The sequence below is a fragment of the Alligator mississippiensis genome, chromosome 2, assembly GCF_030867095.1.
Source record: "Alligator mississippiensis isolate rAllMis1 chromosome 2, rAllMis1, whole genome shotgun sequence".
Lineage (NCBI taxonomy): Eukaryota > Metazoa > Chordata > Crocodylia > Alligatoridae > Alligator > Alligator mississippiensis.
This window is the reverse complement of record NC_081825.1, coordinates 233549529-233577361: the sequence shown is the minus strand read 5'-3', so window position 1 is coordinate 233577361 and position 27833 is coordinate 233549529. Positions and strand designations below refer to the sequence as shown.

Sequence of the window (27833 nt, the reverse complement as noted above, 5' to 3'; positions counted from 1 at the left end):
TCACGCTGGCTTTTTTGACCCCGGGTCCCTGATCCCCTTTCAGCGGAGCCTGGACAGGGGCCAGGGGTGAGGCCTAACGCGTTTTGGGGCACTGACTTAACAACTGCTGGGCTCTTTTTATATAGTGGGCCAGTCACTTTTATCGCGGGGTAATTGCTGGGCATGTGTCCGGCCTAAATGTGTTCCGCGATTCACCAGTGACTTGTGTCAGCCACCTAAAGTGTAGCAAGGGCCACGGGACCATTCCGGGGGCACAAAGCAGCCCTGCTGACACGCCGTGCTTATGACGGGCTCGAGTCTGCCCCGGGCGGGGCGGGGCCGCACGCGCGGGAACCGCCCGCCCTGCAGCAGCGGAACAGGGTGCAGACTCCACCCCCTCCCGCCACGCGAGCGGGGAGCGCAGGCGCCAGGTTCGGCCCCGCCCCTCTGCGCTGTGGGCGAGCCGGAACCAAAGTGCTGCGGGCCGCGGCGCAGGGCGGGTTCTTGTGGGTAACGGACCGCCTAACCCGGAAGAGCTGGCAAGCAGGAGGTGCCTGGCCGCACCATGGCGGGGCTGCGGGGGAATATTACGCTGCGCTATGGCGTCCCCATGCTGGTGAGCAGCTGCGGGGGCAGGGCCGCCAACGGGCAGGCAGCCTTGCGTCACGGGAGGGGTGGGGCCTGCGGGCCTGTTTCCGGTGCAACCGTGAGGCCGTGCGCACCTCCCTCTCTCCACCCCCGCCCCGTAACGGGCTCCCCCCACCCCCCTCCGTACCCTGGGGGTGGGGCGGGGCCGGCGTGGGGTCACAGAGCCGGGAGCGGTGGGGCTAGAAGGGCCCTCGGGAGGTCACCTAGGACGCTCCTGTCACATGTATATGGCACCATTGGTCAGTCAAGTGCAATAAATTGAGATGCAGCCAGAGGTGCTGAGCAGTGATATCCCAGGACCAAAATGACTGCCCAACTGTCAAGGGTGCCAGCACTGCAGTTGTAGCGCTTGGACCAGCAAAGCGCCTCTGCAGCCAGTTGTCATCCCACTCTGCTTTGAACACGCAGTCGGGCCCCTAGTCCCACCAGCTGTCTGAGGCAGGATCATCCTCTTCCAAACCACCCCGCACAAACCAAGTGTGGGGCCTCTAGCAGAGCTAGTGGTCAGCCCCAGCACAGCATCACATATACACCCTGTCCTGCCACGGGGAAGGGGGGGCACAATGTCCTGCTGCCAGCATTGTTACTATGCACCCAGGCTCCCTGCTGCAGAGGAAGGCAGAAACCCCCTCAGTCCTTCCCAGTCTGAACCCGGGGTAAACTTCCTTCCTGACCCTATATACAGCAATCAGTTGAATCCTGAGTGGAGGGGCAGGACTCTCCAGTCAGGAACCTCTGGGTTTAGGTCCCACCAGAAGTGTTGGCACAGCCCAGTCACAGTCCCCAGCCTTGGGTGCAGCCAGCACCCAGTGTCTGTGAGGGAGACTTAAAAGTATCCCTGACACATGTAGCAGCTTCTCAGAGGGGAGGGAAGGGGTTGAATTTCCTTGTGGCTTCTTGTGGCAACCAGCAAAGTGCAGAAGCATGAGGAATACCCATAGTAGAACAAAGACATGGCTACACCTAGATCATCTCTGACCGTTCCTGGTCATCTCTGACCAATGGCTCTTCTTGAACACCTCCAGTGATGGAGAGTCCGCAAGCTCCCTGGGGCAGAGGTGTCAAACATGAGGCCTGTGGACTGGATATGGCCTTTAGAGCCTCATAATTTGGCCCCTTGTACTGCTCTGGTGACCCAGATGCTGCACTGGACCAGCCCCATATGCAGTGCCTGATGTACATGCTGGCTACAGCACTTGCTGGAGACGATTTTGGGCTGTGCCTCTTGTGGCACTTGTTTGGGCCATCATCTGGGGCAGCTGCTGCATGTGCTTTATCAGGCGTGCGGGTAGAGGGGTCCTTGGGCCTGATCCCTAGGCAGTGTATTTCACAGTCTCACTGTTCTAACAGTGAAGAAGTTTTTTGTGGATATCCAATCTAAGCCTACTTTGCTGCAACATTGGGCCATTAGTCTGTGTCCTGCTCTCTGCAAAAAGAGAGACAAGGTGTTTTCCATCTTCTTTATGGCAGCCCTTCAAGTACTTTAAGACTGCTATCATGTCCCCCTTAAGTACCTTTTCCACAAGCTGAGCATGTCTATTTTGTACAGCATCTTTTTGTAACGCTAGCCTTCCAAGCCCTTTATCGTTTTTGTCAACTGCTTCTGAACCCTCTGTAACATTTCCATGTCCTTTTTAAAATGTGGAGCCCAAAACTGCACACAATATTCTGGATGAGGCCTAACCAGTGCCAAGTAGAGAGGCACTGTCACTTCCTGTGTCTTGCACCTAATGCTTCTATTGATGGATCCCAAAACCTCATTCACTTTTTGTGCAGCTACATCACACTGCAGACTTGTGTATTGAGTCTGTGATACACCAAGAGTCCCAGATCCTTCTCTGTAGTACTGCCATCCAGTGAGGTGTCACCTATTTTGTACTTCTGTTTTTGATTATTCTCCATGAGGTATAGCGCCTTGCACCTGTCAGTATTGAACTTCGTCCTGTTAGCTCCAGCCCAGCTTTCCAATATGTCAGGATCCTTCTGAATTGCACGCCCATGCTCTAGCATGTTCAGAATCCTTCCCAGTTTCATGTCATCTACAAATTTACTCAAGAAGGTTTCTAGGTCAGCATTCAGATCCCTTGTATACATATTGAACAGCACTGGGATAGACCCATATGGGACTCTGCTCGAAACCTCTTGACATTCTGACATGCATCCATTTATAATTACACTTTGCTTGCAATTATTGAGACAGTTGTGTATCCACTTTATAGTAGTTTTGTGCAGCCCATATAGACGGTCATGTGGAACTTTGTCAAAAGCCTTGCTGAAGTCCAGATAGACTACTTCCTTAGCGTTCCCTTCATCTACCCAAGTAGTTACTTTGTAAGAGGAGGAGATCAGATTTGTTTGGCATGATTCATTGTTATTAAATCCATGGTGGCTGCTTGTGATCAGCTTTTCCTCCTCCAGATGCTTCCAAATGGACTTCCTTATGCTCCAGTAACTTGGGCACTTTAAATGGCGCTTTCTTAGAAACCTAAGCATTGTTAAATTAATCAGTTGGAAGGATAAATTGTGTAGACCAGGGGTGGCCAACTGGCAGAACACATGCCACAAGTGGCATGGGCAGCCTCTCTGTGTGGCACACAGCAGATTGGGCAGAGTAGCATATTTTGCAGAAAGAACAGGGCAGAGAGCCAAAAGCTGAGCAGCTGGGGAAGGGGATCGGAGTTGGGCACTAGGGGTTGAAGACTGGAGTGGCACTTGGGGCTTAATTTGTGGCATATGTGCCAGAAATTGGCCCTAACTGATGTAGACGAGTTCCTTCCAATCCTGATCATGGAGATTTGTGTGATTTCTTTTTCCTTGGCTTTTTTAGCTGCAGTTGAGCTGTGGCTCTGCAAAGGCTTGTCTCACATCCTGCCTATGCATTTAAATGGAGGAAGAAGGGGCTTTTGTTTTAGATGTGTCATGTATCAAAATTATAGATAATGCAACAGTTTAGTATAGTTGAGATAAGAGAAAGATCAATGAATGCCAGAGGGACCTAACAAAGTGATGCAATTGGACAACATAAAGCTAAATAAAGTTCAGTAGAGGATTCTGTGTAATGTGTAGTGGAAGAAATAATGGCTTGCTTATACACACTGTTTTAAGCATACACACAAGAAGATAGATTATGGTAACAAAGTGAACAGTTGTATGGAAAAGCTTGTACCCAGCTGTGGTTATAGAAGCAAACTGAACATTAAGGTGAGTGCTGAATGGAACAGGCATTCATTCTGATAATTCTAATATTATAAAAGCTTTAGTCTGTCTGTCTGTCTGTAATGCTTTATTCGCACTCTGATTTGTTGTCTCAGTAGCCAATCACAATGCTTACTGAAACAACCAGTTAGAGTGCTCTGCACAGACAGAAGCGTCGCCATGACAGTGGGAACTGAGGGGCCGGAGGGGGAGTGAGAGAAGCAGGCGGAGTGCGGAGCTGCTGGCCATGATAGGCAGGGCAGTCCCTTTAGGTAGATGAAAAACCAACACCAAGTACCCATTAAGCAGGTTGGCTTTTTCCTGGGTGTCGGATGTCAGTTGTCCCATTTGGTTTAACAGGGGTCCAGTGTTGTCCTTACATTTTCTTCCAATGCTTTTTGGAAGAAAAGTATAGTAAACATAGAGGGGTTCATGGGAAGGCAAGCAAATCCTAAAATCAAAGCACAGCTTCCTTGTGAGGATATTAAAAAGGATTAACTACTTAAAGAAGTGGCAAAGATTTAAAAAAGAGGCAAAGATTTGATCTGACAAAAATGTATATACACTAAAGAATGGTATGAAAAAGGTAAAGCAAGCGCTCTTAGTTATTCTTTCTCACAATGACCATTTAGGAATTTCAAAGAGGTTAAAATAGCAACCGTAAAACTAATAGGAATACTGGACTGGAAGAGGCGTCCAATGTTAGGTCTAGTGCTATTGCAGGCAACTGTCATTTAATCAGTTTAATAAACTGATGAGGCTCCCTCTCATATTTAGGTTTATTGTCTTCATTCATCCTATGGAAAGGCTCTTTCAAACCCTCACTCCGCTGATGATTAACTTCTAGCCTAATTTTCTTCATTGCCATTGTTCATTTACCAGCATTGTGTTTTTGTGTAGAAAGCTGTTTTCCCTCTCTGGTGCTTACCCTCCTGATGAATTCATAGACACCACTGCTACTAGTTTCTGCATCCCAGTGGATCTTAAGCAGGAGCTAGGTATTGATCTGCTCAGACTGGGGCAGTTCTGGGCATGCAGAAAAGATGTATGCAGGTGCCTCTGCAATTTTCAGGTCAGAGGGAGGTGCTTAGCAAGTTTGAGTGGCCAAAGAAACAGGGGTTTTTTTGGACTGCAGTCATGAACTTAGGTTTCTTAAGTATACTTATGTTACACTTGGGGTCACCTAAATCCTCCTTTGGATCTGGACTGTGGTCCTTAGATCTGTCAGCTTTTTCCTGAGTGCTGGAGTTGCTTAAGCAGGGCTGGAGTGTTGTAGCTGTTATGGGCCAAGAAATGTCTGAGAGGAAAGGTTTTTCCATGATATCTTTTCTTGGGCCAACAGTTGGGTATCAAGTGCCCTTTCTCAGGGCACAGGTCAAAGTTGCTTAAAGAATTTTAACTGCCTGGAAATGCATCCAATTTGTCCTTTGTTTGACAGCAAAGTGTGTGCCACTCTTTCTGAAGATCTCAAAGTGAAAAATACCAGGGTTGAAGCTGGTTAAGCATCTTTTTATACATACTGGGAGTGTCCAACACGTTCTAAGGGTCATAGCCGACCCATGGAGCTGTGTCAGCCAGCCTGCAGGGCTCCTGCAGGGCCAAGAATACATGCCTGGGGCCTTCTGTTGAATTCTCAGGTACACAGTCCTGACCGGCATATGTGTTAGTGGCAGGTAGGTGAGAAATGGCTGTGTTAATTCCTGCTGCTCAGCCCACGACTGCCACCAGACCTGGATCCTGCCCAGGAGCTTTGTTGCAGCCCAGATTCATCCCTGTGGCCTGGATCCGGTCTGGGAGTAGAGGTGAGTTTGACACACCCATGGTGTATATTAAAAGCCTTTATTCGAAATGATCTATTTGCCTCTTTTCAAGGTAAGTTTATATCTTTGATTCTCGCCATCCTCCCTGCATTACCTAGGGTTTGTTAAGGGCTGTTATGGTATTAGGAATTTGAAGAGGTTTTCTGAGTTTGGTGATGTTTAAAACTTCAAATTGGTAATTGGCCTCTTTTGGTATGTCTACAGAGCTCAGTGCTGTTCTATGTAGAAGTACAAAAGCTGGCTTCAGGACTAGCAGCAGCCTTAACATAACCTGCCCAGGCTAATTAGGGTGGAGAAACAGGGCTGCATAGTCTGGGCAGAGTGGTAAGCTTACACAGCTCTGCAGCTTCTAATAGTTGAACTACCTTTTGTATCACTTTTGCTGCTCGAGAGTGCATTGCCTACACTGTAGTCTTCAGTAAGACATTCCCTGCAGGGGGGAGTGTCTTCTTACCAATACCAGCAGACTGTAGAGTGGGAATTACTAAATCAATGGAATGAATAGGGATGGAATTCAATTTTCCCTCAAATTGGTGAGTTTCATTTTTTGTAAGTACAAACCTGACACATGATGTTATCAATGCATGGCATAAAGGAGTATGCTTGTAGGAGAGTGATGTAGTTTGGCATGAAACATTTAACAGCTTGAATGCTACAGGGTGTATAGGTCTGAAGCAGTAGGATGGTAACATCTGTGTAGATGTTGGGATAAACTCCAGTGACCTTTCAGATGTATCTTGTAAGACTTGCTATTCTGAGAAGGAAAGTTATACTGCACATGCAAGCAGGTACTCTACCTGTTTTTGTGTTTTTTTCTGTCCATCTATTTTCCTTTTCTCCCATAAAAGATACAGGGAATACTTACCTTACCACCTGCAGCTTATCTGTAGGATACTTGTGTGGCAGGGACAGGGTCCCAACCCCTACCACACTCCTATGGAAACAGTCCTGCGGGTGGGGAACTTACCCAACTGGGTCCATACACGCGGCATGGCTCAGACATCTGGGGGAGCACAGCTGCCAGCAATTCCAGGAGCACAAGAACCCATGCTTTGGGAAACTGGACCTGAATGGCTGGTAGCAAGAGGCCGGCAGTTTAAAGGGAGAATGCCAAGGAGAGTTCAGCATTTGGCATCCCCAGCAAGAAAACCTGACTGGAGGCTACAGGAGGGGGAATACCCTCGAAGAAGAAGCCCAGCATGCCTGACCCTCAGGATCTGTGGAGACTGGGACAAGCCCCGAGGACAGATTGATTTCTAGCCCTGGAAAAATAAGTTAACGGAGATAAGGGGAATGGACAGAGATCCCATCCCCACAGAAACCTGAGCTGATACCCCAGGGGAAGAATGCCTGTGAGAAGTGGTTGAGGTAAATCTGCTTAGGAAGGAAGGAGTAGGAGAGAACAAAAGCAAACTGGTTTGCTGGCAGAAATGGGGTATGAGGAGACCCCTGAAGCTGCCAGTATAAAGAAACACGAGTCTTGCTAGTGAATGAAGAACCAAGCAGAGACATGCTGCCTGTGGCAGAGTAGACCCAGGAAAGGGAGAAGAAACTTGGGGGAGGTACCTGTAAATTTTGAGTTATGAAGGAATAGAGGGAGAGAGGGACCCAGCTAAGGAGCACTACCTTTGATTTAAATCCTTATGCTCTGAGGAGGAGAATAATAGAAGAAAAAAAGGGGAGGGGAAGAACCACTTGCAGAAAGATTTGATTTAAAGTTAAGAGTGCAGCTGTCTCCAAGCCACTGAAAAGGATAATTGAAGAGGTCAGAGGTGGAAGTCCTGGGACCTTCAAGGGAAGAACTCTGAGGGATTTAATGGATTTAATTCTTATTTGATTTGATGAGAGCAATCATAGAGCAATGGGGCTAGTGAACAAAGAGAACAAGCTATTGCAAGCTGAAGAATGGAGAGAGAGAGAGGCCAGAATAGTCTCCGTTCACCACCTATGGAGAACGGTACCATCCACCTGAGAGGAAAGGGGCAGAGTGTAGCGGAGGTTGGAGCCCTGCAGAAGATCCACAATGGGATCAGACTGACTGGCAAGCCAGAACACTCATCCTCCTGTACATACATTTTCCATCAAGACGTGGCAGGAAATTGTAGGGGCTACATTGTGGTCTGAATAACCCACAATGGATTTCCATTGACCTTGGTGGATCTGGCTCCAAGTGAAGAAGGGAAACTCTGAAACTGAGTAAAGTTCTTGGTGGGGATAAAGAGACTTAAAAATTATCTCAGTGTCTCATACCAGCTCCCAAACTATTGCAACAAAAACCAATAGCATTTCCTCCATTTCTTAACGCTCATCTATATTGTCCCTCTAACAGTTCCCAAAATGTGAGCTGCAGAACCATTGAGGAAATTACTTTTTGCTTTATGTGACTTCGTTGTTCACAATAAAATGTATCTTATGAAACACAGTGATTGAAATGAATAGGACTTCATATCTACTGATGAGAAGCAAATTCCAGCTTCTCAGTTTTGTAGGCAAACCATTAGGTACATGTACTCACATATTCATGCTGCATAGAAAACATAAAAATAATTTAATGTTGCTGTCCTGTGATCAGTACTTCTAGGCATGGCTCTTCTAGCCTAATGAGATGTGCGGACACAGAGTCTCTGCTACTCTTCTGCTTCTGACCCTTTGTTCAGCTGTGTTCATTTGAACCCACAATGTAGTGTGAAGCTGCTTCATGCAAGACCATCATTGGAACAGCTGGTGCCAAACTAGAGGCTTATGTGTGTACATCTGAGTGGTGTGCTGTGGGTTCTGGCTTGTATAGGTCTGGTACAAGTCTGGTAAATTAACACAGCTGCCCAAATTAGCTGACCTACAGTGTTTTTCCTTAGTCCTTCATTATTTCAGATGTGGAATTTTTGGATATTTTTCTTGGAACTAAGTGTCCTGTCCTTTTTTGGACTTACATGTTTTTCTCTTTTTTATTCCTGGCTACTCTCTGTCAGTCTCTGCTCTTGTGTGTAGTATGAGTGTTTGAGGGAAAGGGGGAAGGAGACGGTTGCTGAAAGAGCCAATTCTCCAGGCTGGACTGAGCTTGCAACTCTTTTGAAATGCATGTATTGTATGGGTGAGTTTTTAAAGGTAATAGAATATTCCAGTCTGGCAGCTAAACTGAAGTTCTCTGCGTATTTTCAGAAGAGATACAGCCTCAATACCTGCAGCTTGGGCTTCCCCATTTTCACTCCTCATCCTTTGAGCCATACATTACATTTCAAACCTCTTTAGACAGGACCAGCTGCAGTGATAAGAGATTATTTCTGATTTGATAGTTCATTCAGGCTGCAGTCCCTATCTTAACATGGGCATGCATTTGATGACAGAGAGAGGTGTGTTTTTTTTTCTGTGTTTCCTAATATAGTTATCAATCTTGTGGTAACTGAATTGAAACTAACTTAAATCACATAGGGCCCCATCCACTGTCAGAATGATACAACCTCTGGTCACAGTAAATCTTACCTACATTTGAAACCATGATTTCAGGGTGGCAGAAGTCGATAGAAAGGTGCAAGGTTCAGTCTTGTCAAGAACAGAGTAATGCTATTTTTGACATAAAGCTGCATTAGACTTACGACAGCAAACAGCTGCAGCTGCTGAGTGAAATTCCCTTGTCAGCTGACCAGTTCAAGCACTGTATATAATGCAAAATGACAACAGTCTGGTTGAAAAAGCCCATTTTCGCTAATGCTCACACTACAGAAAATATGGGTTGTTGCCTTTTCAGTGTTGTTCTGAGGTTGACTCCTACTAAATTTCTTTCCTGAACTTCCCAGCCCATTTTGAAATGGATGTTTAATAAACGTCAGAATGTTTCCCAGTAGATAGGCCAGGGCATCCCAAGTGCCAGAGCTGTATTAAATGGCCTGCAGCCATTCACATGAATATGACGATACTTCCTGCATTACTTAAAAATCCCATCTTGCACAGCTCTGTATTGTCCAAGTGACCTGGTTGTTTGAGTTGAAATGGAATTTTTTGTTCTGGGACCAGTGATGCCTGCAAAGTGCACTGCTCTATTCAAGATGAGATTATTTCAGTAAATCTGATATCTTTTATTACACCAACTCAAATAGTTGGATAAAATTCTTCTTTGCAAGCTTTCGGGCACAAACACCCTTCGTCAGGCTGAAGGAAGGGTGTTTGTGCCCGAAAGCTTGCAAAGAAGAATTTTTTCCAATTATTTGAGTTGGTCTAATAAAAGATATCAGAGTTACCAAAAGAACCTTGTCTGCCCAAGGATACAGCCTATCCCCCTGTTCTATTCAAGGGTGTGTATGAAGAAGGCAGTAGCTGTGATCTATTAAATTTTATACCAGACTTCTACCCTAGATTTGCCTGAATGGCAGTGTGTTGGCCCTTTACCAGATGTATTTTGTCTGTTTTTGAACCAGATTTTTATGCAAATCCTGTTCTGTGTTGTTTATGGTTGTGTAAGCATGGTGAAGAGAAATGTGGCAGTGGCCTGAGGAGGTAGAAAGGTCAGAGAGGAGCAGGTTGTGATGGTTGCTAAGGAGTAAGGTTTACCAGATTTACTAGACTTTGTTCAGGGCTGGCCCACCATTTTTGGGGCCCCCCGCAAGAAATAGTTTTGGGGGCCCCGGCCCTGAAGAAGCCAGCAGGGGCAGGGATGGAGGGGGCTGGCGAGTGGCTGGAAGTGAAGCTGGCGGTGGTGAACAGCTGGACACATGGGCGCAGGCAGAGGAAGAAAACAAAATTTTGGAGGGGCTGAGTGTGCGTGCACGCATGTGCACACAGATGTCCCCCCCATGGAAAAGTCTGAGTGGGGAGGGCAAAGGGCCAAGGGTGGGAGTGACATTGTCTGGTGCCGCATTGCCCCAGCCACGTCCCATCCCCAGCCCTGGCCGCCTCCTGGCCCTGGCCACACCAGCCCTGCCAGCCTCCCAGCCACATTGGCACTGGCTGCGCCAGCCTCAGCTGCCTCCCGGCCTAGCACCTGCCTCAGTTGCCTCCCTACCCTGGCCCTGGCCACGCACTGGCCAGGGGGACCCAGAGCCAGGGGCCAGAGTGGAGCCAGCCTTGGCTGCACTGCTGGGCTGGAGGGGATGGAGCCCCAGGACCCCAACGCCCCCCTTGTTATGCAAATAGCATAAATACCAACATAAATACCAGCTTGATGGCTCACCAAAAGCATCCAGGAACATCTCAAAGCCAAAAAGGAGGCGTACGCCCAATGGAAGGGAGGGGCCATCACCAAGGAGGATTATACCTCCATTGCTCGAGATTGTAGGGGGGCTGTTAGGAAGGCCAAGGCAGAGATGGAACTGGGACTAGTGACCCGGATCAAGGACAACAAGAAGTCCTCTTTTAAATACATAGGGGGTATAAAGGTACCAAGTAACGTGGGGCCTCTGGAGGACATGCTTGGTAATCTGGTGGTAGCACCAGGCGACAAAGCTAATCTCTTTAACAGATTCTTTTCTTCCATTTTTCTGAGCAGGGACGGGGACATCCCCTCCACTGGGAATCCGGACGGACCCAAGGGAGGCGCAGCCAGGCCTAGGGTCAGTGAGGATCTACTCAGGGAACTTCTGGAGGGACTAGACGTGTTCAGATCAGCAGGTCCCGATGATCTCCTCCCCAGAGTGCTGAAGGAATTGGCAGAGGTTGTTGCAGGACCCCTGGCACAGCTTTACGACCACTCATGGTGCTCTGGCCAGGTGCCAGAGGACTAGAAAATGGCCAATGTGGTCTCCATTTTCAAAAAAGGGAGGAAAGAGGACCCAGGAAACTATAGACCTGTTAGTCTTACCTCGGTCCTGGGGAAGCTCTTTGAGAAAATTATTCAGGAGCACATCTGCAAGGGACCAGCAGGGAAGATTATGCTTAGAGGCAATCAACATGGGTTCATTAGGGGCAGGTCCTGTCAGACCAACTTGGTTGCCTTCTATGACCAGGTCACAAAAGCCTTGGACGCAGGTGTTGCGGTGGATGTAGTCTTTCTGGACTTTAGGAAGGCCTTTGACACTGTCTGTCACCCCATCCTCATTAAAAAATTAGATGGCTGTGGTGTCAACGCCTACACAGTCAGATGGGTTGCAAATTGGCTGGAGGGCTGCACCCAAAGAGTGGTGGTGGACGGGTCATTTTCGACCTGGAGGGATGTGGGCAGTGGGGTTCCCCAGGGCTCGGTCCTTGGGCCCCCACTGTTCAATATCTTCATTGGCGACTTGGATGGGGGGGTGAAAAGTACCTTGTTCAGGTTCACAGATGACACTAAGATGTGGGGAGAAGTGAGCACGCTAGAAGAGAGGGACAGGCTACAACTAGATCTGGACAGGTTACAGAGGTGGGCAGATGAGAATAGGATCGGTTTCAATATGGACAAGTGCAAGGTATTGCACCTGGGGAGGAAGAACCAGAAGCATACCTACAGGCTGGGGAACTCCCTTGTCTGCACAGGGGCATAAAAGGATCTTGGAGTCGCTATTGATTCCAAGATGAACGTGGGCCGACAATGTGGGGACACGCTCAAGAAGGCTAACCGCAGCTTGTCATGCATCCACAGATGCATCACAAGTAGGTCCAAGGAGGTGATCCTCCCCCTCTGTGACATTGGTCAGGCCCCAGTTGGAGTACTGCATCCAGTTCTGGGCGCCACACTTCAGGAGGGATGTGGATAGCATTGAGAGGGTCCAGAGGAGGACCACTCACACGATTGGGGGCAACAGGGTAGGCCTTATGAGGAGAGAGTACGGGACCTGAACCTGTTTAGCCTACACAAAAGAAGGCTGAGAGGAGATCTGGTGGCCGCCTACAAGCTTGCCAAGGGGGACCAGCAGGCAATGAGAGAGTCCCTGTTCCCCCGAGTACTACCGGGAGTTACAAGGAATAACGGCCATAAGCTGACTGAGAGTAGATTCAGGCTAGACATCAGGAGGCACTACTTCACAGTCAAGGTGGCTAGGAGCTGGAACCAGCTTCCTAGGAAAATGGTGCTCGCCCCTACCCTGGGGATCTTCAGAAGGAGGCTAGACAGTCACCTAGCCGGGGTCGTTTGACCCCAGCATCCTTGATGACCTGCTTAGGTCCCTTCCAGCCCTACCAACAATGAAACTATGATGTTAGGTAAATAATATGGAAATAGACTTTTCCCTGTTGCTTTTAATCTTATGTATTTTCTTGAGTTTTGCATTGCCTTAAGAAATTCCATTTTGTATCGCTCTGTAGCTTCACATAAATGCTCAACCTTTTATTCTTTTGGATGCTGTATAGATGAGAATGTGTTTGTGGAAAAGGAAAACATCAGCTGGTGACTGGCTAAAGGATGCAGACAGATAAAAGACCAAACAAGAAGAATCTGTCCCAGAACAGCGAGAGAACAATGGCAATCGACCTTCAAAAAAACCCCACAGTGATAACCCAGCAAAATCCCAGAGGACTGGGTGAATTGACAAGGTTATAAAAGATGGGATGAGATGTATTGATTTTGGGTCTTGTTGTGCATGGCATCCTGGAGCATCGGTTCATCTGACGGGATGGACTAGCAGGAGCCCGGGTCCCGCTCAGATCAACTTGGCTGGCCACTAAGTTGATCCAAGCACCGATAAGACTGGTAATGTATACCAGCGTAGAAAAAGAAATAGGGTATGAATGTGGTGCATGTGCGTATGTGTATTAAGTGCTTAATCAATAAATGTGGCACTTTGCCCTATTCCCCTCATAAGGTCTCGCTGATTTGAGCAATTAGCAATTTGTATAACACCTTTCTTGCCCCGTGTCATCCCGAGCAGCTCCTCCAGAGGTGCGTCGCTGGGCAGCCAAGGTGGGGAGAGCACGTGGCCCCCTGATCTTTGCATGGGTGAGGGCAGGCCACAACTATGAGCTGGACTCAGCTTCTGCTCTGTCTCCACGCCTCACCGCTGCCACTTCAAAAGCGGCAGGTGTCGCCATGTGCGTCCCATTGTTGGGCGGGCCAGGCATCGAGGCATATGGTGGTGCCCACTGTGGTGAGGCGTGAAGACAGAGCAGAGGCTGAGCCCAGCTCACAGCTGTGGCCCACCCATGCCTGTGCAAAGACTGGGGGGCCACATGCCCTCCCCCCTTGGCTGCCTGGCACCGGACCCATGGAGGAGCCATGAGACTCTGATTGTCCCACCACCTGCTCTGGCCGGGGCCCCAGTCACGGTGAATGGGGCCGAGCTGGGTTGTGAGACAATCTTATCACAATGCAGGAGGGAGCAGGCCAGGGTAGGGGTGAATGATTTGCCCTTCCCCTACCCTACTTCCTCCTGCACTGTGGGGGTCTCGATCTGCCCTCCCCCAAGCCCGTGGAAATAAAAAAAAAGATTAAAAGAAACTTACCTGCCTGTGGCTGGGCTGGCTGCGAGTGCGCAGGGTAACTCAGCATGCCTGTCCCCTCCGCACCTGCTGTAGGACCCTGCAGCTGGGCTGCCCTAAGACAATGCCTGCTGCTGCTCTGTGTTTGGGGGGGGCTGAGCCCTGTTAGCCCCCCACTTTTGCTCCCTATGCACAGGGGGCCCCTTAGCTGCGGGGCCCTCTGCAGCCACAGGTTTTGCAGTATAGGACAGGGCAGCCCTGACTTTGTTTTTAGTTTGGTTCTGTGGTAGCAGGAGAGGGTATTGCTGATCTTTAAGTTCTGGTGTTTCTATAATGTAGTATGGATCCCTTCTTTTGCTGGTGGTGATTTGCCAACCAAAAAAAGAAAAACCATAATTTTTTCCCCATAACTTGTCATTATTTGAATAAATTATATAAGGCACCACTTGACCAGTTTTCAAAAGAAGGCCTCTGACTAAATGAATGTTGCTTCCATCTCTTGCAGCCAAGAAAAAGTCCTGAATGAAAGGTCTGTCCTCTTTCTGTAGAGAGAAATTACTGTTTCCCCCTGTTATCTGCTCTAAAGAAAGATGAGTATGAATAGGGGTATGATGAGCAGGGGAAGATTTGTAAGGGGAGTTCAGTCCTAAACCATTCTCTTACATCACTTTTATTCGTAGGTAATAAAGGATGCAAAGATGGGGTGGACCACCTCATGTGTCTCTCTCTTAATTTTACTGAACGCAGTAGAGCTTGCATAAGGCTTAGGGTCCTTACATTTGCAAACCAACTGGAGGTTAGATGCGGCAGCAGCAGATAGCTGCATAGGACTGCTTATGTGTTCTAGCTGTGTGCAGAAGTAGTGCTCTTTGAAGTTAAAGCCACAGCAATCAGCTGAGCAGCTTCTCCTCAGTTCCGCAGTCTGCTGTGAATGAAGCAAGTTATGAGCCACCCCAGATGAAAAATTTGGTTTCTATTGTTTTGCCTTTGTTATTATTGCAACTTACCTACATGGTAGTGCAACTTACCTGCTGGAAGTTTGTGACAAACGTTTGTCAGTAATTCCTAGGCGTGTAGTTATAGTATCCCCTTTGAACCATATTTATGTTCAGAGTTCACAAATGTTTATCATCTGATGGCTATTTGTTGTTTCCACTGAAGTGAATGGAGAAACTGGTTGTCATTACACTTCCCATTGGCCAGCTATTCTGATTACAAAACCATGACTACAGCCAGTGTTGTTGGTTTCACTTATCAGTGGTGATGTGTAGGGGGTGCAGGGGGATGCACGTGTACCCCCTGACAGGCTGTGCTTCCTGCTTAAGTGACAGGCAGGGGGGCAGGCAGGAGCGCTGGTACCCCCACCCTGTGAACACCCGCCAGAGAGTGGGACCACTGGATAAAGTGCCGCGGCCACATCTGGGAGTGCCATGGCTGCTTCATGGTTGGCACAATCAGCCACAGGGGACTCTCCCTCCCCGGGTCAGCAAGATTGACCGTGGGGCAACCTCCCTCCCTGGCCGGCATGATCGACCGTGGGGGGGGCCTCGCCCCCTGGTCGCTGACTAATCGCTGGGTGGGGCATGTGTCCCCCAACTAAGGTGGCACTAGCCACCCATGTCACTTATTAACAAAATGTAGCAGCCAAGAATTGAAAGGGCCATGGAGCCTAATCTCTCCTTAGAGGTAGGTCCCTCCAAGTCAGAGTTGAACCACCTTGGGTTTTTTGATAGGATGAGAAGCTTGCAATACTGATGCCCAAACTGTACCTGGTCAGTGAATAAAGAAAGGATTTCAGTCTTTTTAGCTATCAAGTGGGTGTTTCTCACTGCTATTGAATTGTGCACACGGCAGTTTTTGGTTTTTTTTAAAAGGAAACCCCCAAAAGCTTTTAACTGTGATCTCTGTAAACGAAGAAGAAAATATTTAATTTGACTATTCTAGTTTTACAGCTGCCTGGCGCATAGCTGGAGGCTTCTGCTTCAGCCGTCTTGGAGAAGGCTAGAAAATTATCATGTTCCCTCTCCAGTAATACATTTCATAACATTTTCCTGCTTTCTTCTCACCAGTGCATGATTTGAGTTGCCAGCACTGAATATTGTGATGTGATTAATTTAGGGATTTATGACAAAGGGAATGTAATTTTGTAATCTGGCTTTCACAATCGGTGCTACAGCAGGAATGAGTTTCTCTAGCAACGGGGATGCTATAATACAGCAAATTGCTAGGCGATGCCAGGGAAATTGCTTCTTGTTATTTTTCTAACCCAAGAGACAAAGGATGTTGCTTTAGATTTTGCAAGATAATGCAGGGAAGTTAGACTCTACAGTGTGTCAGGGAGTTCTCCAGCCAGGGTGGCCCCTCAGTGAACAGCTCAATTTTGATTGGTGACAAGCACCACTATTCTCCATCTGAATCGCAGCCCTAGCAGTCAGCTTAACGAAGTCCCAAACTGACTGTAAAGCACACTTCCCAATGGAGAAGTGAACACACAGAATTTTCTAGCAAATGTTATTTAGTAGAATTTAATGTCAATTTTTTGCATTAAACCCTTGACGAAGTTGCTGAATATGTGTGACAGATGGTGCTCTTATGTCACATCCTATATTCCATTCTGTTTTGCAACATGTTAGTCTTCAGTGCATGCATAATTATATTAAGATATTGGGGTTTATTTCTGTGTATTTTTTGAAACAAAGGAATAATTCAGTATGGGATATTTAATAAGATATTTTTGGTAACAGGGCTACTAGGCTGTTTCTGTAATAGTACAGGGAAAAGCTATGTAAGAGACAAGTATTATTTTAAAAAGTGACTATTAGGTGTGAAAAAATTAGACTGTATCATGGTTGGTTGGATCCATGTGCCAGATGCAGAGGCATAGTAAGCTTATTGAGGAGGCACCAGTTGCCCATGCCTGGGGGCTGGGGTTGAGTGGGGCAAACAGAATGGTGCCACCCTTCCCCCCCAACTCTAGGAGCCTTTGATGGATTATGGACAGCCCTGTACCCAGCATCTCTCTCTCTCTCCACATGCGCACACACACACATCTATCTATCTATCTATCGATGGATGGATGGATGGATGGATGGATGCTGGGTGCACAGCTGTGCATAATCCTGCAAAGGCTCCTGGAGTTGGGAGGCACCATTTTGTTTGCCCCACTCAACCCCAGGTGCCTTCTGAGTCTGGGGGGGCAGGGGTAGGAGAGGGGCACAATTTGTGGGCAGGCCTGGGGGTGGGCCAAAAGCCCCATATCCACTCCTATACTTCTGTGACAATAAATTGAGTAACAGAAACATATCAAAACATTCTGTTGCAAGGCACTAAGGTGTTCCTGCTCCTTTAAGGGCAGAAACTGCCTAGAGAGAAGACCATAGGAGCCAGGCAGAGCGCCCCCCCCGGTGCAGGTTGCTGTGGCATAATAATTCCATCATTAGCCTGGACTTGCACGCGGTCAGTTGTCTAGAAGAAGGCAGGGCCCTGGGCACATATAAGCCCCAGGCCTGGGACTGGAGGCTGTTAGTTCCCCAGCAGCTGCCAGGGGAAGGAGCTCCTGCAGGGAAGAACTGCCCAGAGATGCTGTGGCCGCCTGATAGGCTGCTTACAGGACTAATGGGGCTCCAGGAGCTCATCAGGTATCCTGGGCTATGAGGCACTTAATGCTTGGGGAGAAGTTTGCCTCTTTTACAGGGACAGAGTGCACCCTGTGCTGTTTGTAATATGTTATAGCCCAGGGACTCCTATTTTTGTTGTTGTTTGTATACTGATGGACCAGCATGAGGCTATTTCGGGAGGAGGAGGCCTCGTTAGGGCCGCAGCAAGCCCAGCGCCAGTGGGGGCATGGCTATATAGTCACAGCAAGCCCAGTGCCGGTGAGGGCGTAGCAATAGAGCCGCAGCGAGCCCAGTGCCAGTGAGGGCACGGCGATAGGGCTGCAGGGAGCCCAGCGCCAGAGAAGGCACAGCAACCAAGTGTGGAGACCCCAGTGCTGGAGAGGGCGCTGCTGCAGGGGATGTGGAGACCCCAGTGCTGGAGAGGGCACCACTACAAGGGCCCAGGGCCTACTGACAACAGGTGGCCAAGCTAGATTGAGGCCTCATAAAAAACGACAGTTTTAATTACCACCTATGGGGCATGGTAAAGGGGAGGTTTTGGAGCCACACATCTAGCCCATAAGGCTTGGGGAGTCCTGTGAGTCACCAACTGAAAGAAGGGCCCATCAAGGGGTCCAGTAACCCGCAGGCTTTAGGGGGGTCCATTAGGACCGTGTCTGAGCTGTAACTCGAGGGCAGCCTCCCTATTTATTATTTATACCAGCAAGACGTGGCAGATGAGATTAGAAGGCGCCCATAGGGCAGAGCCAGCACGGTCATGAAGCCCTAGGGACATCACAGCCATCCATGGGGACCCTGTATCGTGACAATTCACACAAGTCATCCTATCTGCATGGGGCAGATTTGTGTGTTGGATCAGGTGAACGCAGGTGTTCCCTGGATCTCCCTGACCACTTTGCTGTTGCTGCTAGGGGTGGGACATGGATCCACTAACAGGAACCCTGGATCTCCAGGCAGCTGGACCACAGGGTCCTGGCTATGTTTGTAGAGTCACACTCACAAATCAAATTCAAACCAAACTGAATTAAGAGCATGTATTTAGCTTTGTGCCCTGGGAAGCTCTGTTGAGACCTTCTTTCTTCTCTTCGTGCTCTTCATCTGCATCATTGGGGGAGTGGGCAAATTACCTAGGAAACATAAGCAAAACAGAAACTGAATCTGAGGCAGTGGCATGGTCCTTGCCATCCAGCAGCTGCTTTGACTGGCTGGTTCCACTGACCTGATGAGCAGCCATGTACAGGCTGCCATGCAACTGCCTGCTGTATCTTAAATTGACAGGACACTTAGCACTCCTGCCACGGACCCTGTCCCCCCTTTCACCTCCCATACTTAAGGAGTCAGCCCCCTGTTACTTACCTTGTTAGAAGAATTGTAGGCGTTGGTCCTTTCTGCTGGCAAACTGTGCAGTGATGTCAGGTATGTTGATAGCTTGTTTTTCAATCTGTAGTATTCCCAAATTAGAAACACGAGCATCTGTCATCATAGTCCTCAGGTAAGTTTTCAGCTGCTGCAATGAAGTGCCCCCCCCATGGGCCCATGTGGCCCAAAACCTTTCTTGGGGGCCAGAGGGGCATAGCCCCACACGCTGCTCTCCACCCCCAACATGCCACCAGCCTGCTGGGCCGGCAGCGGGGGGGGGGAGGGAGGGGAGAGGGGAGGGAGGGAGGGAGGGAGGGAATGAGGGAATGGGCAGGGGAACGGACAGCACACCCCCTGCCCCTCCCTGGGCTGCTTCCTCTCCCACCAAGAGCCTCAGGCTTACCTTTCTCTAGAACAGCACCTCTGCTGGGGGATCGGAATCATCAGAGCATGCTCTACAGGTAGGGAGGGGCCGCGGGGGAGACGGAGGTAGGGCAGTGCCCTGGTTGACCGGACTTGGGGCAGAAGGGCATGTGCCCCACGTGCGTGCCCCCCCCCATGCCCCCAGGTTTACTGCTTAGTGCTGCACTGTCTGGTTCCTATGGCCAGGCCCCTGCCATAGCAAAGACTCCTGGCAGGAGGAATTCTGGTGCCCACTCACAGCCAGCAGCTGGGGCTGGTGCCCCATTCGCCTCACCATAGCTACACTACTGGCTGCATGTTTCAGAATAATTAGTGAGAGGGACAGTGTATAATTAAAACATTTTTTATTTCTTTTGCACTCGGTTGCATATAAAATATTATCAGTTCCTTTGCATTAAAAAGACAAAACAAGCTTATTAAAGCTTCTAGACTTATTTAGTTTTCTTGGTGACTTGTCCACAGTATAATATATGTTGGGTACAGTGCTCTCAAAAGTAGGAACCAGCAGGACAAGTCAAGTTCAGGACCATGTCAACTAGCCATTATTAAACTCTGTTGTCAAACATAATGCTGAATGTTTCTTCTGTTCTGTGCTTATTATAGTTACAGTGATCATTCTGTCAGCTAATTCAGTTTTTAACTGTATTTAAATAAGCCTTTATACATTTAATTTCTATTCGTCTTTTGACAGTCACACTGCCAAAGACAGCCTGATCTTTGAACACTACAGTATTTGATATGATGATATTTATAATGTTTCTGTTACAATTTTAGTATGGTTTAAGTGCCATGTTTGTCACACCCATAGCTTTGAAGTTGCTATAACACCTGTATGACACCATCACCTGTTCTAGAATTGGAAACATAAGTGTGACTACTTTTGGTAATACCTGGAAATTGAAAAATAAAATTAACCAGTTTTGATCACTTTTTGCACATTACACATCTTGGATGTTAAACCAGACTTTAAATATTCTTTAGTTTAACGATATTAAGACAAGTGTCAGTAGCACTAGGACAATAAAGGTCTGGGCCTGAACGGTGGGGATGGGCCAGAATTAAATTATTTGTATCAGCTGAGTTCTGGCCTTTCCAGTTCAGGGATGGTGGGTAGTGATCTTGTGTTCTGAATAAACATATAAAGCAGTTTCCCAAATGTAAATTTATACAGTGCCAACCATTTACAGCTGTGATTCACATCCATTGTGAGGTGCACCCCACACTTTGAGAAATGCTGATCTATATGCTGGGGACAGACATTACATGTAAACTGGTTTAAGTGATCAGAAACTGGTTTAAACCAATAACAGAACAGACATTCAGTGCACATAAACCAGTTTCAAAATGGCCAAAACTTGTTTGAGATAAACTTGGTTGAATGTAGTATCAGAATTAACTGATCTGGCTCAAACTGGTTTATGCAATGTCTGTCCCAGACCCCTTCCTGGTTTAAATTAAAACAGAGTTCCCCAGCATCCTGGCATGCTCTCTGGGCTGGGCTCCCTGCTCCAGCCCAGCAGGGCTGGCCCTGCCCCTCTGCTCCCCAGCCAGAGCAGGGACAGGCAGCAGCGGGGGTCTGGCCAAAGAGGAGTTTAACTGCCCATTCCCTGTCCTGCCAGCAGGGACCGGAGCCGGGTCTGCCGGGTGCTCCCCCCTCGTTGCTGCAGCAGTGGGCCAGCGTGGCCCCTTGGGCAGAGGGGTCACGCTGTAGGGGGGGGTTGTTCTCCCCCTCTAACTCGACTGCCCCTGGGTGTCTGCAGCTGGGTCTGCCTGCCCTGGCCACCATTGCTGCCAAGCAGTGGAATAAGCTACCTCTCCTGTCCCCTGTGCCAGATGCTGGAGGGAGGGGGAATAACCCTGTCCCTGCACCCACCAAAGGGCCCTGCCAGCTGGGGAGCTGGCTGGGGAGCGGGCTTCCCTGGCCAGCTCAGAGGTGACAGCAGACCCTGAACCTGGCAGCCACCGCTGCTGCCCCCCCGGCGTGTGCAACACCTGGGGCTGTAGCTGCATGGCTGGCCAGGGTTGGGGGCTGTTCTGTTCCCAGCTGCCACTGCCATGGCCATACCCGCACCACTCTGGGTAGGAGGGGCAGGAAGCTTCTGCCCCGTGCGTAGAGCTCCGGTTTCAGCTCCTGGATGCCTTGGACGGTGGAAGGTGCCCGGGTGGAAGGCTTCAGTCTGGGGGCTGCAGCCAGAGTTCCACGCACTGGGCAGAAGCCACTGGGCTGAAGCCCCCTCCCCCCCCCCTCCACTGCCTCCCAGAACGGCTCAGGAGAAGCAGGAATGGGAGAGGGAGTAACTGCTGCAGGTGAGGGGGAGCTGGCTTGGCCCAGCAGGGCTGTTATTATTATTGTTAATAATCGGCTATTGGTATCAGCCCAAAAATCTTTATCAATGCACCCCTAGTTCCATGGTTATGATGCAGTCAAAAGGATGATGAAATAATATAGGGTTCAGTAGTGTTTTAGATGCAGCAAAGTAGAAATGTGATGTTATTTCCTCTTGGTTGAAGAGTAGCTTCACTAGGTACAGAATATCAGCTGCTTCCCATTTAATAGGGGTTATCTTATGAGGAATAGGCTAGCCAAAGGTCTTTGTGAATAAGATGCAAACTGAACACATACAATATAGTACAGTTTGAGAGTTCCTTGCTGGGTCAGCTAATGCTTAATGAATATAACAAGACTAATTATTGCCTTTGACTGCTTTGACAATCAGATATCAAGTACCTTTTTAGTATAGCTGTTTCAACCCTGTCACATCTGTTTTGTATATGATATTAGTGTAGCTTCAGTCAGTGGACAATAGTATATGCTAGTAATACATTTTGTCAAAATAATTTTCTGTCTGTTGGCTAGAGCTTCAAATATAGGAGGTAAATCCTTGGTCTGTTAATTAATACAGTAGTCACTTCATTAAAGTGGTTGTTTTATGAAGATATGTCATTGCTTCTCTTAGTGGCGGTGTCGCAAATCTAGCCCAGTTGGGTTCATAATGGTCTAGATCATGTTAAACTCAAGGAACTCCTTGATACACTAAAGACAGCCTTAGAAAATGTCAGCTCTTAGTTTTCACTCATTTCTTGACTACAGAAAAATAGGGTAGTTCTGTTGCAAAGAACTCAACACAACAGGTCAGAGCATAAGCGACTGGTGCCTCCTGATTCGGGGGGGCACAATTTGTGGGCATCAGTGGAGTGGCGGCCACCTGAAGAAGCTGGTGGCGGGGGAGTGGGATGTAGTGATCAACGATCAGCGACTGCCCACAGAAGCTGGCGGTGGCAGTGAGCAGTGAGTGGCAACCACCCGCAGAAGCCAGCAGCAGTGGTGAGTGGCAGTTGGCAACCACAGAAGTCGGTGGTGAGCAGCGATCGTCAACTGCCCGCAGAAGCCGGCAGCGGCTAGTCTCAGGGGTTGCATGTGCTCCCCTGTACCCTCACATGTCGCCTGTGGGTCAGAGTGTTTTTAACACTGTGGATTCCTATTTGAAATCTCTGGGTTTATTTTGTGAATCCCATTTGCACACCTAACAGTGCTAATAATGAGTGGCACTCCATGGCACCCTTGAAAGGATCTCAAGGCACCCCAGAGGGCTGCAGTACTCTGGATGAGAATTTCTGGTCTATGTTCTGTATTACTACCATGTGAAGATCCTTGCACTGGCTTTGTGAAATGAGTTGTGATTCTAGGCATTAGCAGCTAGGTGTCCGTGACACAGAACTCGCTACTATATTTGGGTCTCGTCATGCTCACTCTCAGTTTCATCAGAAAGACGAAGCCAGAATAGGACTGTGAAACCTTAAGTCCTGTAGAGTTTATTGCCACTGGCCAAGGATTACCTGTTTCTGTGAATACATACAGGCAACCCTCACCATTTGCGGGGGATATGTTCCTGTGATCCCCTTGAATGAACACAGTGCCCCCAGCGGCTGGGGGTGCGGCACGACTCCAGCATCAATGGCAAGAGCGCAGCGGCAACAGTGGGAGTCCAACAGTGGCAGTGGGAGCAAATGCTGAACCCGTGAATACCGAGGGTTTCCTGTAGAAGGATTTAGTCTGCAGTGCTACTGATCCAGCACCTGTCACCTTCTGAGGGGAGATATTATAACTATTACTGTTTCTGTGGCAGACCTTCATTTTCCTGATGAAAAATGAAATATGACTGCACCTTTCAGAAGGAATACACTCAGAACTTTTTTTAAACACAGCACATGCTGCTTTGTGGTATCCCTGAAATAATCTCAGGCGTAGCATGCTGATTAGGAAGGGCATGCTATTTAACTGCTCTATGTGGCACAACATAACAGCTGTGAGACTCAGAATATTGTTAAAGCTGTGTCATGAGCCTGATATATTTCAGTAGATCAGTCAGTATTGTGTGGAAAACTGCCGCCACATTAATTGGAGAAGTAGTTGGCAGGGAAAGGAGTTAACAGCACAGGAGAGAAAGTACAAGGACATTTTTTTGCTCATGTCCTTAAAGCCTCCTTTTTTTCCCCTCTCCTTCCACTTCTCAGACATGCCTTTCCATGAATTCCGCTTGCAAGCCTTTTGTACATCTGCCAGTGGGCCTTTACAGAAAAGCAGAAATTTGTCAGGCTAGAACAAGAGTCAGTGATTCTTCTGTGTGGCAACTTAGGCAGGACTTAATGGTATGCATTAACAATATTTGATCTGTTTGCCAAGCTATGGCAGGGCTCTGAGGCACTGGAGTCATAAAAGTATTTTTGCACGTGTGTTTGTCTACCATAAGAAATCATTTTATGATTTTCTTCATGTAGATGTGAGACATTACATTGCCAGTTTCTCCCTTTTTTATTCCTTTTCATAAACTTCAGCGGTATGGTGAATACTCTAACAGCTAATGAGGTGGTAATGAAGACACAGATACACTGGATTTGATTTCTTCAGCTACCAGTAATGTACAGTGGAACCATGGTTCCAACCTGCTACTTTGTTTCAGAACTTTATTAACTAGATCCTTTATGCACAGACATCAGAATAAGTCAGCTGGATGCTTCTCACCATTTTCAAACTCAGATGGGGAAGTAATAAGTTTTTGCAGTGATGTTAAGGCCTCTCTGTGTTTATGATAAATCAAGAAACTATTTGAAAAAATGTATATGAAAATGGTGAGGACTGGAGTAGAGGGAATGGACTCTCAGTAAATCCCAGTGCCATTACAGTCCTTTCCACATAGATGAGAAAATTTGTGAGAGCCATAGAGAGACTGAAGCAGACAAAAGCTCTGATACCCGCTGTTCACCTTGAGGCCTGCCTTGTGGTAGATTGCAAAGCATCATAATATGTGCGGTGCATTTGGTTAATGTGCTTTCTTGTCATAATCCATAGATAGTGCTTTTCATTGTGCTGTGCCTCTAATAGTTGTTGCTACTCTGATTATTTTTTCTCTGTTTAATATTTCAGCTGCTTGTTATTGGAGGATCATTTGGTCTCCGTGAGTTTGCTCAGATTCGATATGATTATCAAAAACTCCATAGGAAGGTATGTTGTGTTTTTGTTTTTCACTTCCCTCTGTATCTATTGTACACCACAGAACTGTGAGGCCTAGAGAAATGGTAGGGTTTGGGATGTGCTCAGCATGCGTCTGATACGTGGTTGGGCTTATAGGCAGCACTGTAATGCAGATGATGATGATGAAACTGTAAACTTTGAATAGCAATGAGGTTGGAGAACATAAATACTATGAGTGATATAGTTTGAATGGCTGAACAGCAACTCCTTGGATTGCCTAAGGAGTGGCAGAATAGGTTTCTAAAGAAAAAAAAATGACTCAGCTGGAAGAATAGAGACTGTAATGACCCATTGTCTGGATTAGGAAAATAACGAATGTCTTGAAAGGTATTTTAACCAGCATGTCTTCTGACATTTTTAACATCATTTGGTGTCTTGTCCAGACAAGCCTTATCTTTATTTGGGCAAAGTCAGCCCTTTCTGTGAGGTGGTGATGCTTAGCCACAGGGGACAGCCTGTGTTGACTATGATAAGCTAACACACTTGAATTTGATAAATCCTGTTCTTTAGACTCCATGGCCACATCCACATGAGCCTGGACATTTGTTTCCCCGGGGAATGCCTGTGCCACACGCCTTCTGGTGTGTGGCAGGTTACCCCACGTGGGGCAAGGGAGACTGGGGCCAGCACTGGGCTGGCCCTAGCAGCTTTACCTGGGGGCCTCCCAGGGCTGCAGCAGTGGTGATCCAGTGGCTTAGAGCCTGGCCGGCAGCTAGAGGATGACTCCGGCTGGCCAGGCTCCGGTTTTGGATGGCGCATGGTTCCCCCATGCGCTGCTCTTTTTTTGTGCAGGTTTTTTTGACCTGGGGATCTCCTGGGGTCAACCCACCACCACCACCTTGCACCACGGAGAACAGCTGAATGTGCAGCATGTGGTGCCACAGACATGTCAGCGGTGCCACAATACAGCTCATTTGCACGTGGCTCATGGGGGCATCCTTCTACCTTTCCTCAAGCCTTTCTTCATGTTCCTTAAGTTAAAATCTCTCAACTCAGAAGCTGCTAGCTCAGGCGTGAGATACGGGACCTTTAAGCACTAATACTCTAGTTCTAATTCTGGACAGGTTGTAGTGACTGAGCATGCTCAAGTGCTATCGCCATCTTTTAATATTCAGTATCCAGTATGAGATGACCTATAAGAACCTGCACACATACTGCTGCAAGTGATGGTGGTGATTAAAAGAAAATGCACCACATAGTTAAGGTTGTCCTGAACCAGTGCCTCAGTTTAGTCCATGGAGGTATTCATTGGTGCTGCTGGGTGAGATTCTGTGCTGTACTCGTGAGAGAGGTAAAAGGAGGAGTTTAAATAGCTAAAGTAGCTCCATGTTAGTGCCTTTTTCATCCTGGAATTGTTCTTGGGGCTGATGAGACTCATGCTGTAATGTAGACAAACATAGGGGCAGTCCTTTGGGATGCAGCACTGTTCAGAATCTCTGCAGCATTGTGGGACATACATTTGCCCCCAGCCCCATCCTCGGTATGCCCCCCAAGGCTTACACAGGGTTCTTGGAAGGTGGCCTTAGAGCTGCCTTCCACATTTTCATCAAGGAATCTTTCTGGCCTGGGCTACTGGGGTCCCTCAACACCACTCTAGCCCTTTAACCAAACATAAAGGGATCATACGAAGACTGAAAAACTCACCTGTTGTGTTTATTTCACTCTTCATCCAGAGTTTGACATTTGGCTTATGTGTTGTGCAGGGGTCTTGTCTCTCTTCTTTCCATAAATCGCATTGAAACTTTCTAACCGCTTAACCCTGGGCTAACAGATTGCATGACTAACTGCATGGTTTGGATTGTGTTATTATATACATCATAGTGGCGTACTTAGATAGCTACCATGTGCAGGGTCCTGTATTGTCTTCCAAATCTACAAAGGCATGTAGTAACCAGCATTTTTAACATTTTCGCAATAAAACTCTAAATGAGTTGTGTGACCCATAGAACAGGAGAGTGGTATACTTGTTTGTGAACAACCCTGTTGTTCAACTAGACAGTGGTATAAGATGGCTCAAACACAAAGCTTGCACACAGAAGATTTGTTTCATGAGATCAGAGATTCTAAAAGGGGGCAACTTGCTTCAGTTGAAGTCTGTATTACTTAAAGCAGCTGCATCTTTTAGCATTTTTTCCAGTATAATTTTATGTAGAAATAGACGATAGTTAAACAGAACAATATAGTCTCTATAGAGAGCTACAAACATAGACATTGTACTGGTTATAGACTGATCAGAACAATGTACTCCAGCAGTTTTTGTTTTTATGTCCATACAAATAGCTATAAGAAACATATAAACTAAAGCAGGGACAAGAGATGAGAATTTATTTTAAACAATAAAAAGGAAACAATCCTGGTTTAGATAGAACACAAATTCTAAGCAGAGAACGTTACATTTACATAATGCAAAACCTGTTGAAAAGCCTGATGATCTATTTCATTTGTCAGGCATTAATGTATTTTGTATTGGAGCAGAATATGCTGTTGTTTTTATAGAGCCTAGCTGTAGCACAAATCTTAATCAGAAGAACAAGGATAGGCACTCTTTTTGGTGGATGAGTGACCATCTACAAATAGAAATAAATACAATAATTAGGATTTTTGTATTTTGGAATTATAATAAATTCCACTACTTTCATATGAAGATCTCAGAACACTAGCAAAACATTTCAAATGAATTGAGCGTCCAAGTCTTTCTGTCACGCTGGTCAGCATTATTTTACAGATTGGCAAATTGAAGGTTAGATCATTGAAATTATTTTTTTCAGGTTTAGGCAGGGATTGTGGAAGAGTTGGGAATACAAACCAAGGCCCCTGTTCTGCCCATCTTCAACATGAAGGTGCATGCAGCCAGGGTACACTGAATGAGATGAGAGCTTTGCCTAAAAGAGGGGTGCTCAACTCTTGGCCTGTGGACCAGATCTGGCCCCCAGCAATGTC

The 27833-nt window shown here is 47.5% G+C and overlaps 1 protein-coding gene across 1 annotated transcript in view; it reads left to right on the top strand.

The window, feature by feature from the left end:
* Positions 1-423: 423 nt before the first annotated feature.
* LOC102576688 (cytochrome c oxidase assembly protein COX16 homolog, mitochondrial) overlaps positions 424-27833 on the top strand; it is a 90643-nt gene continuing 63233 nt past the window's right edge. Inside the window, exons 1-2 of the mRNA XM_006263982.4 lie at positions 424-595; positions 24786-24863. Of these exons, the coding sequence (XP_006264044.1) occupies positions 545-595; positions 24786-24863 (129 nt within the window). The 5' untranslated portion in view covers positions 424-544. The remainder of the gene's footprint in view (positions 596-24785; positions 24864-27833) is intronic.